The sequence below is a fragment of the Delphinus delphis genome, chromosome 19 (genome assembly GCF_949987515.2).
Source record: "Delphinus delphis chromosome 19, mDelDel1.2, whole genome shotgun sequence".
NCBI lineage: Eukaryota > Metazoa > Chordata > Mammalia > Artiodactyla > Delphinidae > Delphinus > Delphinus delphis.
In genome coordinates, this window is record NC_082701.1 from 57,273,665 (window position 1) to 57,288,405 (window position 14,741).

General features: G+C 40.3%; 1 protein-coding gene across 3 annotated transcripts in view; it reads left to right on the forward strand.

Annotated features, from left to right (window-relative positions):
- Nucleotides 1-14,741, forward strand: part of NCOR1 (nuclear receptor corepressor 1) — a 144,944-nt gene that overhangs the window by 102,079 nt on the left and 28,124 nt on the right. For all 3 annotated transcript variants that reach the window (XM_059997383.1, XM_059997381.1, XM_059997382.1), the window contains 6 exons: nt 4,210-4,370; nt 9,131-9,251; nt 9,344-9,445; nt 9,809-9,909; nt 12,432-12,600; nt 13,582-13,722. In XM_059997383.1, the coding sequence (XP_059853366.1) occupies nt 4,210-4,370; nt 9,131-9,251; nt 9,344-9,445; nt 9,809-9,909; nt 12,432-12,600; nt 13,582-13,722 (795 nt within the window). The remainder of the gene's footprint in view (nt 1-4,209; nt 4,371-9,130; nt 9,252-9,343; nt 9,446-9,808; nt 9,910-12,431; nt 12,601-13,581; nt 13,723-14,741) is intronic.

Below are 14,741 nucleotides of genomic sequence, written 5' to 3' on the forward strand. Positions count from 1 at the left end.
AATGAAGTAGGATAAAAATGGATTTAGCAGAAGTGCTTATCTTCAATTATGAGAAAATCTGTCATTATGAGAATGATAAATTATAGAATAATTCAAAAGTCTTTTGATCTATTCCTTACATAAATGATTTAGAATAAATTTTTAAGGCAGAATTAAAATGTAGAAAAAATGACATTCAAAGGTATTTGCCGAACTCATGCTAAAGCTTAACATTATTCAGGTGACAATATCTGGGTCATTCTAATATGTCTATATTGTATAGTTATTTTAGGACCTCAGTTTCTTTTCTTGACCTCCTTTACGAGATGGGTTGTATTTGGTAGCTGGAGAGACTGAACTAGGCTAGAGCCCTAAATTCTGAGACTCCAAACTGTGACTTGCATTTCTCCGTGATCAGTCACATTAATTCATGTGGTTTAGATCTGAATGGTACCCTTACTTTTAATAGTGATGCAGTGGTCTTAAAACCAAACTGTCATTATATATTTGATCAATATGACACCAAGGTGTTTGTTAATAAGACACCAATTTGGTTCAGGGTGACTCTCTACAAACTGGGATGGTTGATTACATTTTATCCCAAGGTTTAACTTTTGTTTTAGCTAATCTAGCTAGTATGTTCATCCAGTAATTTATTTAACAAGTGCCTGAAGGCTCTCCTGAATTTATAGCTATCCTATATTTTGCTTAAAGGATAATCTCCCAAATAACATTTCTATATTTGCAGTTAACTTGCTTGTATGTAGACCGTTTGATAAAAATGTTTTCAGTGCGGCATCATAGAATAGTTTATAGGATGGTAAATATAGTGAGAAGAGGATTTATGTATAAACCATCACCAAACTGGTATTGTCCACATGAGGTAGGACCACAGTTTTGGCTTTTCCCTTCATGGGCTCATTTAGAAGGCAACAGGCAGCACCTGTTGTCCACCTGTTTGATTGTGTTCACCTTCTCAATATCAATGAGACAGGTGGCTTAAGCCTTTCCACTTGTAGAAAAGCTTGAAAAAACCTCAGAGAAAGATTGTTTTCATTTTCCAGTGACGTTTACACAAGTTGACTCCTGCTTTAGTTGGAAACCTTTTTTCTACGGTGAAAGGACTCAGACTTTACACATGTAGAGAGAGAGAAGTGAAATTCTAATGCAGGTTTTAAAATCAATCCAATCAAAATAAGAGTTAATGCCTCTGTGCAACTGAATCTAGTTTATTTTGTTGTTGTTGTTTCTTAATTTTTTCAGCTGAGTACATGATGATTTAAATAGCTATATTTAAAACCATCTAAATTTTCATCTTTTTCTTTAGCACTATTACGACAAAGTGTGTTTTCCCACCTGATTATAAAACAATCAGACACTGAATATATGTAATATATATTGCAATGCACTCTCATGTTAAATTCTCTAGAAAGGGAGAAGTGATATTCTTTTAAAGTTGGTTTATTTCATAAATCTGCACAGTATTAGGACACTTATATTAATCCTTCAGAGAAGGAACGGGTAACATCATCTTCATGGTTACCCCAGAGGCATCTGAAATTTCTGTACCCAAGTGCTCAGGGAGACACCATTGCACTCAGGATGGTTTAGAGCTCAGGGCCAGGAATTGCACTGCTTTCGAAAAATCTCCAGCCTTGGTTGGGCAGTTAGGTGTGATTCTTCTGAGCCTCAGTTTCCTCCTCTGTCAAATGGTGTTAATGATCTCATTAGTCATGAGGGCTAAACGAGATACTCCTGTAATACACAGTGCTCTGCCCATAGTACAGATTCCTATTAGCTGACATTGCAGTTGTTGTTTCTGGTTTTAAAAAATATCTTAGTTAACTAAAGAACGTTTTAATTGTGCTAATGAGTCTCTCTCTGAAACCAGTCACAAACCATCCACTTAAAAGTGAAATGCTAGAGACCTTCTCATTAGAAAAGGACCTCTGAGGATGCCCAGTGTTACTTACTGCAGTGCAGGAATAAAGAAAGGAACCAAACAAGAGGTTTAGCTGTTGAAGGGAGAAGACAAGTTATTATTCACAGGGTAAGATTATTCACCTAGGAAGCCTAAGAGAATTAACTGAGAAAGTTATTAGAGCTAAGAGGAAAGTTCATTACGTTTCTTAGAAAGAGTTGATATACAGAAATCTACAACTTTCTTTCTTATATATCTGCAGTAATCAGTATATATAAATATATATATATTCCCATGTATGTTAAACAGATGGTTTTCCTCACAACAAAATATAAAATACCTATGAATACTTTTAATGAAATTATGAAAAATGACCTATATGAAAACATCTAGCTTCCTCAATTAGAAAGCTCATTATAAAATGTCAAGTCTCCTATAAATACAGGAGATAAATTTAATGCACGTCCACTGAAAATTCCAGTGATATTTTGTTTGGGGAGGAAGTATTCAAAATGATTTTAAATTTAGTTTTATCTGGAAGAATAAATGGGTAAGACTAGGTAAGCAAAAGAATAAAAAATGAATGGGAATTTGTTCCGGCAGACATTAAAATGCCACAATTTAAAGTGGTTTGGATTACAGATGAGTTTTTACTTTCTTCTTTGTGCTTTTCTTATTTTCCAAAATTACAGTATGTCGATTCACTTTAAAAAAAGAAAACATTTATATTATATATATAATTACATATATGTGTGTTTTTAAGTCTTAATATGACTCTGCATATCTGATATGCCCTTTAAATGCTTCAAGTTTTTTTTAATACTTTATGTAGAGGTAAATTATGTGGAATAATTTTCATCAGCATTACTACAGTAAAATTCATAGTTTCATAAGCTTGTGTAGCCTTTAAAAATTACTTTGATCTGTATCTTTTGAAACACTTCTTCCATTTCTTGATTACATTTATTTCTCTGAATATTAAGCAGTGGGCTTCAACAGGCTAATTATAACAGCTGAAATCCTAAGAGTTCTGGCCTCTAATTCAGGCCATACTTGAATTCACAGAATGGCTGGATAATCTGATGTTTGCCTGCTGTGGTCTTTATTGCATGTGGAAATACTTGATTGTCCTAATGAGAGGAAAGAGAAATTCTTTGTGATTTGAAAGAAAAACTTGTAATTGGATTTTTGAGGATTTTATTAGGTCACAGTAATGACGCTTGCACAGAAGATTTAGATTTATAGGGTTTTTTTAAACCTCTCTGTGGGTGGATTTCCCCCCCCCGGGAATTTTAGATATTGATAGTAGTGTATAGTTGGATCTGCCCCTGGATGGTGTGGGCTTGGTCCTTTCACACTTACTATTTTAATATGGGGTTCTTCCCTTATTTTGATAACTTTAACTTTCATAGGAAAATCAGTTGCCTATATGCCTTATGCTGAGGTCACACGTGCTCTAGCACAGGAAGCACAGATGCGCAGTACCGCAGCAAGGTCAGCATCACCGTGTAGGCTCTCTCCGAGAGAAGTCAGTAAAGCTGCGCCACAGCCCGATGTGAGTGCAGCCCGCTGTAGTGTCCCGCCAGGTAAATACCGCTCCTCTGTGCCGTGGCTGCTGGCCATCAACCTACACGTGATGACCTGGGTGGTTTACTCCCAGGATGCGTCCTTGCTGTTTCAGAATTTCTCTGCATTCCATCTTCAGTTGTATTCAGTTGAGATGCACTGGGCCACTGGGAGGTTTGTGTTCATACATGTGTACTGTGACGTTGACTGCCTTCTTTTAAGAGTACATGTACTTTGTAAAAATCTTGAGATCCACCCCCCTAAAAAAAATTCAAGTGTCTGTGAGAGTCAGAATCAGCAAATGTTTCCAAATTATGCAGGATGCAAAGAGGACGTATAACTGGTTGTCAGTCAATCTGTATATTCTCCAGAGTTGTAATATCAGCTGTTCCTAAGAAACACCCTTTTTCTCACCTCCATCGTGAGGTCCAAAGAGTGATGGAGAGAGAGAAAAAAATTGTTTGCCATTTGCATATGCTGAGCAGAAATAGTTTGAAATGGATGTCAGCCTGAAAGCTCTGGTTTGCCAGGGAGTTGAGTATTTCAACCTCACAAATACCATTCGTGACCTGAGTATGGATACAGGTTTAATTTAAGTGAAAGAAATTTAAAATAGAAATGTTCATCCTCAACTTCATCTTGCACTCACAGTTTAAACATGATTGAAGAAACAATTGAGATAGGTGGAATGTCGCAAACTAGGAAATTGACTATTTTAAATAATGTTTTCTCCCTTTTGAAAGTCCTCCAGCCTGCTCCGCATCAAGTCATAACTAACCTCCCTGAAGGGGTTCGGCTTCCAACAACTCGACCCACTAGGCCACCTCCTCCTCTCATCCCATCATCCAAAACAACAGTGGCTTCAGAAAAACCATCTTTTATACTGGGAGGCTCCATCTCACAGGTAAAAGGGCTTCTCTTCCCAGTAGATGGCCTGTTGTTTTTTTGCTTTGGTAAAAATTGTCCCTCCTTCCCATATTAATTTGTCAGAGTCCTAATAAATAAAAATGTGTCTGTTTATGAAGAGACAGTGACCTGAAAATGCAGCAGTCATTTTCTATTCCATACCACACACAGGAAGTTTATTCGAGTCATGTGCCCAGGTTGAGTGACAGTGGCACCCGTCTGGTTTAGCTCGGGAAAGGTGCGTGTGCCCTGAAGTGTAGTGTAGCATGAATGGAGATGGAATAGTTTCAAGTACTAGAGGATAACTATTTTAAAGGTTCTAATATTAAATTGTAGATGATTGGTAAGCCCTAGTTTATTCTGACCTTGGCCTTTCTCTCTGGACGTGGTCTGACTGTAAAGCCTCAGTCAGGTTGACTGACGTTCACCACCAGTGACTGCGCCCCCATTGGGCTGGGGGCCTTTTCCGCCCCTCCTAGCCTCTCTTCCTCCACTGCCTCAAGCGCTCTCTGTTGTCGTAGGTTAGTTCTGCCTTTTCCAGAACTCGATATAAATGGAGTCTTACATTTTGGCTCTTCTTTGTCTGTCTTCTTTAACTTAGCATTAATGATTTCAGGGATTCGTCCAGATTTTTTTTTTTTTTTTTTTTGGCTGCATTGGGTCTTTGTTGCAGCACGCAGGCTTTCTCTAGTTGCGGTGAGCAGGGGCTACTCTTCGTCGTGGTGCACAGGCTTCCCATTGCGGTGGCTTCTCTTGTGGAGCACGGGCTCTAGGTGCGCGGCTTCAGTTGTTGTGGCACGTGGGCTCAGTAGTTGTGGCTTGCGGGCTCTAGAGTGCAGCCTCAGTAGTTGTAGCGCACGGGCTTCGTTGCTCCACTGCGTGTGGGATCTTCCCAGACCAGGACTGCAACCCGTGTCCCCTGCATTGGCAGGCGGATTCTTAACCACTGCACCACCAGGGAAGTCCCCGTCCAGGTTTTTGTGTAATCAGTAGTTTCTTCCTTTTTATTGCTGAATAATACTCCATTGGGTGAACATACCAATTTGTTTATCCATTTTCTTGTTGATGGAAACCTGAGCTGTTTCTGCTTTTTGGCTGCTGTAAATAAAGCTGATATGAACATTCTTATACTGGGCTCTTTGTAGACATGTGGTTTCATTTCTCTCGTATAGGCCCTGAGAGCAGAATGTCTGGGTAGATGTATGTTTTACTTCATAGTTTTCCGGAGTGGCTCTACAGTGCCACTGCCACCAGCACAGTCTGAGTTCCACTCGCTGTCGTCATTCTTTTTTATATTAGTCATACTAGTAGGTATGTAGTATTCCACTGTGGTTTTATTCTGCATTTCCCTGATAACAAATGATGTTGAGCGCTTTTCATACACTTATTGGCCATTTGTACATCTGATTGTGACGTGACTGTCTTATTATCTGTTTTTATTGGACCTTTTAGTTATTAGGTTGCAGAAGTTCTTTATACATCACAGATGAAAATTCTGTTTTTTATATATATATATTTTTTTCTCTCTTGTGTGTTTTGATGCATAGAAGTTTTAAATTTTGATGGAAGTCCATATATATATTTTCCCCTCTTATGACTAGTTCTTTTTCTCTAAAAAATCATTGCCTGTTTCAAGCTTGTGGAGATTTTCTCCCAGGTTTTCTTCTGAAAGCTTTATAGTTTTGGCTTTTATATTTAGGTCCATGTGAAACTGATTTCTGTGTACAGTGAGGCGAGGATGGGCCTCATCCATCCATGTGGATCTGCATTCCCATCACGTTGGTTGAAAAGTCTTTTCTCTCTCCCATTTGCATGTTTGGGTCTGTTTCTGGACTCTGTTCTGTCCCTTTGACCTACTTGCCCATCCTTTCATCAGCACCAGTCTTGGTTATTGTGGTTTTTATAGGAAGTCTTAAGATCATGTCGTATAAGTCCTGCAGTCGTATAAATAAGATTGTTTTAGCTCTTCTGTGTCTCTTGTATTTCCATATAAGTTACATAATCAGTTTGTCAGTTCCTACAAAAAATTCTGCTGGGATTTTGGTTCGTATTGCATTAAATCTGTAGATTAATTCTTAAGAAAATTGAGTGTTCTAATCCATGCACATGTTCGTCTTTCCATTTATTTAGGTCTTTGATTTCTCTCAGCAGTATTTTGTAATTTTCACTGTAGAGATTTTATACATGTTTTGTTAATTTTGTTAATCGGTTAATTTGATTATTTATAATGTATTTTATGTTTTTATAAGTGATATCTTAAAAATTTTCCTTTTCTGGTTCTTTCTGGTGTATGAAAAAAGTTGATTTTTATATCTTGACCTTATCTCCTGTTACATTTACTTACTGTTTGTGACAGGGTTTTTCGGTTTTATTTTTGGTTTTTTTTGGAAGGGATAGATTTCTTAGGACTTTCTCTGTATGCGTGTCGTCTACAAATAAAGACAGTTTTACTTCTTCCTTTCCAATCTTTATGCCTTTCCTTTTCCTTGTTTTATTAAACTGGTTAGGGTAGAACTTTTAGAACAACGTTGAATAGAAGTGGTGAAGAGATTATACTTTGCTTGTTGCCCAACTTAGGAGGGAGGCATTCAATATTTTGCTAGTAGGTATGTTAACTACAGACTTTGCATAGGTGCCCTTCATCAGATTGATGATGTTTCTGTATATTCTTAGTTTGCTGAGAGGTTTTCTTTTTCTCCAATTCTTATACTTTTCAACTTCAGAATTTCTATGTGATTCTGTTTTATGATTTCTTTCTCTTTGTTGATATTCTCTATGTGATGAGACATCATTTTCATACTTTCCTATAATTCTTTTTTTTTTTTTTTTGCGCTACGCGGGCCTCTCACTGCTGTGGCCTCTCCCATTGCGGAGCACAGGCCCCGGACGCGCAGGCTCAGCGGCCATGGCTCACGGGCCCAGCCGCTCCGTGGCATGTGGGATCTTCCCGGACCGGGGCACGAACCCATGTCCCCTGCATCGGCAGGCGGACTCTCAACCACTGTGCCACCAGGGAAGCCCTCCTTTAATTCTTTATACATGGTTCCCTATAGTTCATTGAACTTATTTATAATAGCTGACTTAAAGTCTTTTCCTAACAAATCTAAAGCCCAGGGACAGTTTTTATTCACTGCTTTTTTTTTTTTTTTTTACCCTCCTGTGTATGGATCATATGTTCCTGTTTCTTTGCATGTCTTGTAATTTTTGGTTGAAACACATAACATAATGTGGAACTCTGGAAATTAGATTCTCCTTTCTCCCTAGGATTTGTTGTCGTTTATTTGAACTAATTCAGTAAAGTCTGTATTCTTGTGTCATGTGTGGCCACTGAAGTCTCTATTTGCTTAGTGAGTGGTCAGCTAGTTATTAGACAGAGAGTTCAGTGCCCAGAAAGACTAAGTTCCCACGTCTTTACTGAGGGCTCTGTGTGTATGTTGGGATGTACCTGCAGCGTTCAGCCAGGCAGCTGGCACTTCGGCCTTGGTCTTCACTTCCTGCTTTCTCAGCGCCTTGAGGTCAGCCAGCGGTGAGAACTCATGGCCGCCTTATGTCTTCCCTGGCAGGTACACAGCCTTGCACGTGCACTTGGCCTTCTAGGTTCCTAGGAAGATGTTGGAGCTTTTCAAATCCCTTGTGAATATCTCTTTCCTTAGCTTTTCCTCTTAAGGTTTCTGTTTAGCCTGTTTTTTCACCCTAGCTGTTCTCTCCTGCCTCAGCCAGTGGAGAGGTTAATCCATTGACTCTGATAGTTTTTGACAAGCCTGAACTTTCTTCCCCACCACAGTCAGGCCAGAAAAGACAGCTTTGCAAGTGGGTCTCTCAGAGAACCATCAGACCAGTCTGATCATGACAGTTACCTGGGAATGATAACCCCATTCTTTCCCTTGTGCTGTCTGCTGGACTGCTGGTTTTCACTGTGGTCAAGGGCTGTGGGTTCTCAAGGCTGAGACAGAGCTGGCGGGGGTTGAGGGGTGAGGGGCGTGGGAGGGGCAGCAGAGCCAAGTCCAGGTGTCACACAGCTCATGGTTCTTACCTGGGTTCTGCCATTTTTCTTGAATAAATGCTCCCAGATTTCTACAAGCCTTTGGTTAAAGCGTTGGAAAAGAGTTCTTAAAAGGCTGATTCTGGGCTTCCCTGGCGGCGCAGTGGTTGGGAGTCTGCCTGCCGGTGCGGGGGGCGCGGGTTTGTGCCCCGGTTCGGGAGGATCCTGCGTGCCGCGGAACGGCTGGGCCTGTGAGCCGTGGCCGCTGGGCCTGCGTGTCCGGAGCCTGTGCTCCACGGCGGGAGAGGCCACAGCTGTGAGGGGCCCGCGTACCGCAAAAAAAAAAAAAAAAAAAGGCTGATTCTTAAAATTTTTGCTAGTTTTCTGGTTGCCTTTATGGAGGAGGGTTTTTGGAAGTCCTTACTCCACCATTTTCATTGGTGCTTCTATCCCATAGCATTTTTACGAGGGATAATGTTAATAATAGTAGCTTACATTTTGTGTGTATGGTTAAGTGCTTTTATTTATGTAATTTGTAAGTAATGCATATTATCTTCATAAAATTTATGGTAATTTTGGAAGACATATCTTGCTCCCTTTAAAAACTTTTAAAATTTAACCAGTCTGTGTCAGGAATTTTCTTGCTTTACAAATACCTGTTCTTAATTTTGGTGGGGGGTGAGTGGTAAGTTTTATAAACAGAAACGTGTACCTTAAATATATAGTTGACCTTGTGAAAAGACAGTGTTATTCTAGTCCTTTAACATTATTTTTAGGGAACACCCGGCACTTACTTGCCTTCTCCTAATCAGGCCTCCTATGCTCCCGAGGCAGCGAAGCCCTCGGCGGGCTCCATCTCTCTGGGACTGCCGCGGCAGCAGGAGGCCACCAAGCCAGGTCAGTGAGGAGGACGTGGCCGTCTCTGCCTTTGTAGCGTCACAGTCAGGGATTCAGCACTTGAGCTCACTTTCTCTTGCTTTGGTCCGTAGCTACTGTGCCCTACATCAAGCAAGAAGAGTTTTCTCCCCGAAGCCAAAACTCGCAACCTGAGGGTTTATTGGTCAGAGCCCAACATGAAGGAGTGGTCAGAGGTAAAAAATGCTGTTTGGCAGAAATACTAAACTCTGGTCCCCAATAAATATATTAAAGGAAGTCGTTAATGTGTTTTAATGATGATGGGCTCTTAAACTAGAGCCTTTAAATTCTAAATGTAAGTTTTCTTTCTGTATAAAAATGACTTTAAAACTTTGAAATTTCATATTTCTACAGTCTTTTTTAATAATTGCAAAATTATTTTAAAAGTACATTTCAGTAAAACAAAAACTGTTCTTTTTGTGCTGCTGTTCCCTCTCTTCGAAGTAGGGGCTGATTTTGTTTGCTTGGTTTTTTGGTTTTTTTGTGTTTTTTTTGCAGGTGCAGGGGTGTGATTCGCTAATGATTTTGTTTTTATTCAGGTACCACAGGAGCCATTCAAGAAGGAAGTATAACTCGGGGAACTCCCTCCAGCAAACTTTCTGTGGAGAGCATCCCATCCCTCCGGGGCTCTATCACCCAGGTTAGTTGCGCGCATTCATGAGAAAACCAGAAGTGATGTCTCAAGCGTGTTGGCTGTTCCAGCAGTAGTTTTGTGACTATGTTGTTCGTAGTTCTGGGTTATGGAACGGGGTCTCAGTGATGATAAACCTCAGATCTATAAACTGCCTGCAGAGAGACAGTAATGTGATCATTTTGACCACAAGCCGTATCATCTGTACTGTGGTTCATTTGAAAAGGTCGATTATTTGCAACTTGGCAGAAGAAGCAAGTTCTAATTGATGTAACTCTCACTGCCTTCCTGGCAAAGCTTTTTACCGTGTGTTCAGCTTAAATAGGAATTGAGAGGAAAATCATTATAAATTGTTTGCTTGCTTTGCCCCTTCTGAGAAGGAAGGTCTGTAGTCTCAGGAAATACGGATGGTGTTGACAAAAACACCAGAAGTCAAGTATCTTCTTCTAATTTTAGGCTAAGGTGCCAATTTTGATTAATAAAAGGTCTTTCTTTTCCTCAGTTAGATGTAAATTTTAGTTTGAAATGTAAAACAGTCCTTAGCCTTTTTATTAATGTAGATCTGGAAAAGGAAAATTCTATTTTGGGAATTCATTGTAAACAGAATCCTGTGCTTTCGTGCACGTGCCTGTCACGAGCTTTCTGTTCCTCTTCCTTGACTTTTGTTTCTGTTCCCTAGGACAGTGGTGGTTAAAGTTTGTTCCGCAGAGCAGCAGCAGCAGTGTCACCTGGGAAGTTGTTAGACACATAAATGTTGAATCCCTGCCCTAGATTTCCTGAAGTCTCACCCATGGGGGCCGGGTCCCAGCAGTCTGTGTTCTCCAGCTCTCCAGGGATTCTGCCCAGCACCCATTCAAGAGCCAGCCCTAGGACCCTGCTGACCGAGTGTAGTGTGCCCCAGAGGAGCAGCATCTCCTGGGAACTTGTTAGAATAACGCAGACATTTCAGTCCCTGCTCCAGACCTATGGAATCAGAATCTCCTTTTTTTTTAAAAATAATTAATTAATTAATTAATTATTTTTGGCTGCGTTGGGTCTTCGTTGCTGCGCATGGGCTTTCTCTGGTTGCGGTGCGCGGGCTGCTCTTCGTTGCGGTGTGTGGGCTTCTCACTGCGGTGGCTTCTCTTGTTGCGGAGCGTGGGCTCTAGGTGTGCAGGCTTCAGTCGTTGTGGCACGCGGGCTTCAGTAGTTGTGCCTTGCGGGCTCTAGAGCGCAGGCTCAGTAGTTGTGGCGCACGGGCTTAGTTGCTCTGCGGCATGTGGGGTCTTCCTGGACCAGGGCTCAAACCCGTGTCCCCTGCCTTGGCTGTTGGATTCTTAACCACTGCGCCACCAGGGAAGTCCCAGAATTTCCATTTTAACAAGAGTCCAGTGATTTCTTTCTGAGACATGGTTATAGAGCATGTGGTGTGTAGTGATCTGGAAAGTTACACACTAACTTCTAAGATCTCTCCTTTCACATTTGACCAAAGTTATCCAGTCCCTTGATGTTAGTTTTCAGAATAAGCAAACACTTTAATATAAATAAAAGAAAAATAAATGGCCTATGCATCTTATTTTTCCTTCTTCATTTTCGCTCCAGTATCCAAACTGGATGCGGAATGAACTGGATCAAGTGAGGCTGGGCTTTGCCTGTCGATTTTCAAATCTGTCCGTGTGACATGAGCACTTCCAAAGAGGGTGCGAGGGTTTCTGGGTGTTCACCACGGAGCTCACCTCTCGGCTGCACGAGTGGACACGTGGACCCCATCACTGTCCTGCAGGGACACATGGGTTCAGAGTGGCCTCAGTGGAGTTTTGGGGACACTGAGTTTTGGAGTGTGTGTGGGCTGGGGCTGGGCCCCCGACTCTCCCATGCAACGTAGGCAGCTCACTTTGCAAAGTGTTCTACACTTTAGGTTCCATGAGTGCTTCCCTTGATGGAAGGGTAACAAGAACCGTGGCCATAGGTGGCCCAGAAGAGGACTAGTGATGGTGAAAACGCGGATGACGTAACCTAAGCTGAGTCACATCACAGCACGGGGGCATCTGAGTTTTCTGTCCCCTCTTATTGATGACCAGAGGTCTAACCCAGCAGACAGTTTAGTAACTGAAAACTCTTTTTCCCTCTTATCACAATATGAGAGAAGGTTGTGGTACTTTAATTTAAAATTTAATTTGTTGACTTATTTTTCTTAGAAATTTTGAAAAAGCTTTATTACATTTGCATGATTTTAGGCCTTCAGGCACATTTTGTTGCTGAGAGTTAAGTACCTTCGTAGAGGTTTGACTTTGAGGCGGGGAAGAAAGCTCATCAGCTCAGATACCTGTTAGCGTTTTAAGAAGTTTTGTATGGCAGGGTTCAGGGACCAAGGTACAGTGTTTCTTTACGTTTATAAAACGTGTGTCTGATTTCCCGTCATGTGCTGGCCTGTCTCATTTGAGGACATGGCTTGCTCTGACTCTCGGTGTGGCAGGTTACATTTTCTGAGCGTCTGTGTGTCCTGTAAAGTCAAGTGATGTTTGTGGTGCCTGTGTTTGAATTGATGACAGGGGACCCCGGCTCTGTCCCAGGCTGGCATACCAACTGAGGCTTTGGTGAAGGGACCCATTTCTAGACTGTCCATTGAAGAGAGCAGTCCTGAGAAAGGCCGAGAGGAAGCTGCATCCAAAGGCCATGTTATTTATGAAGGCAAAAGTGGACACATCTTATCTTACGATAGTAAGTATTGCATCTCCACACTGAAGCCAGTGTTGTAATGTGTGACTAAGGATATGGTTCTGGTTCCCTACACGCTTGCTTTGGAAAAGTTAGTTTTCCTTCCCTGAGCCCAAGTTTCCTCTCTGTAATGTAAAAAAAGGTTAATACTTCTCGTGAAACTTTTGTGAAAAATTAACTGAAACAGTCAATGAAAAGTGATTAACAGTGCAGAGCCCATACTACGTGTCCCCTGAGTGGTAGCTAACATCGCCAGCTGTGGTCATTTGATTTAGCCTAGGAAAAGAATCTTTGTTTAACTTTAATAGAATCACTTTTATTTTAAAGGGGTACCTATTTTATGTGTTAAGAATTAAGGAGTAGATAATAGTCTGATAATCCTAGAAAGAGTATTGAATTTAAATGCTGCTTAAATATAACTATTTTAATGTCTGTATGTATGTAAGCATTTATCTTTAGGTGTATCCTTAAGTTTCAGTTTTAAATTGCATGCTGTTCTGAGTAGTGAGATGAAATCTCACGCTATCCCACCCAGGGTGTGAATCTCCCCTTTGCCCACTGTGTCCACACTGGCTCAGTCAACAGCGACTTTCGTGAACCGCAGTGCTGTGTTCAGTGACCCTTATCTGAGCTTTCAGATGTCAGGATCCCCTTCCAGCATTCTCATAGCCCACTGTCCATAGTACCGGTTACTGTGTGTAACCACCTAGTAATTTATCTGTATCTGCCACTACTGCTGAGTTTCATGAGGGAAGGGACTTAATTTGTTAACCTAATCTGCAAGCCTGGTTTATGCCTGACACTCAATAAATATATTTGAGTGAATGAAAACATTTTTTAAATGGCATCTGCACAGATGTATATAGTAGATTGACCAGTTTTTATATATATATTTTTTGTGAGATTATGAAATTAAGATAACTTATTTACCATACAATAGGCCTTGGGCTCTGTCTGAGCAATACTTGTGTCTATGTCCTGCAGATATTAAGAATGCCCGAGAAGGGACGAGGAGTCCGAGAACAGCTCATGAAATCAGTCTCAAAAGAAGCTATGAATCAGTGGAAGGAGCTCTAAAGCAAGGGTTGTCCATGAGGGAGTCTCCTGTGTCAGCACCGCTGGAGGGTGAGGTGTTGTTTCCAGAACGCTGTTTAGATACATTGAATTTCGTATAGTAAATTTCCATTGTTGAGTTAGGTTGTATTCAGTCTCTGTCATTTCAACCTGAAATTTATATCAATATATAAATGAAACTCCTATAAATATATTAATATATTACTAATGCATGTAATATGAAATATACAGGTAATATTAACATGAAATTTATATAAATGTTTAAACTTATGTTCATATCTACATATAAATCAAGTGGTATGTGGCAGTGGAGGGAAGTAAAAATTAAACATAATTGGTCATACCGTAGGTAACTGTTAGAATGCTCATATAATTTGTAGATTATTTCTTTTTGAGTTAAGTGAGTTTAAAAATGTGAAATTCATCATGAGAACTTTGTTTTTATTGTGAGGCAGATAGATAGAGTGGTATAATGGACAGAGCAAAGACATGTATTTGAATCCTAACTTCACTCTTTCCTGGTGAATTTCTCTGTGTCCATTTCTTGCTCTGTAAATTAAGGGATTGTACCTACCATTGTGTGAGGATTAGAGACAGGTGTGCAGTCTTGGGCTGAGCATGTGACGTGCATTCATCAAATGATAGCTATGGTTTTGTTTTGTTAATGGCTCACTTTCCTTAAATCTTAACCTACCTCAATTATTTTATTTTAATCTAGATAAAATACTAAAAACAGTATAAGGACTCCTCAATCTTGAAGGCCTGTGAAATTTTCTAAGAGCTGGATTTTCTCTGTAGTTAAAAAAAAAAAAAATCTCACTTTTCTTTCCTTGATTCAGATTTGTGGGCAGTATAACATGAAACTTCTTAGGAGGTTATTTACATCTCTTTCATTTTGATTTGCATGTTTCATTTAATATATTTTACCTTTTTTTGAGGTATCCATCTTTCATGTTTTCCCCTTCTCACAGGTATATTTCAGAGCTAAACAATGATTTCCAATCCCCCTATATTTTCTCTCACCTCTGTCAGAAAGCACTGGGTGTTTAGATTTAGCTTTGAAAGTGTTG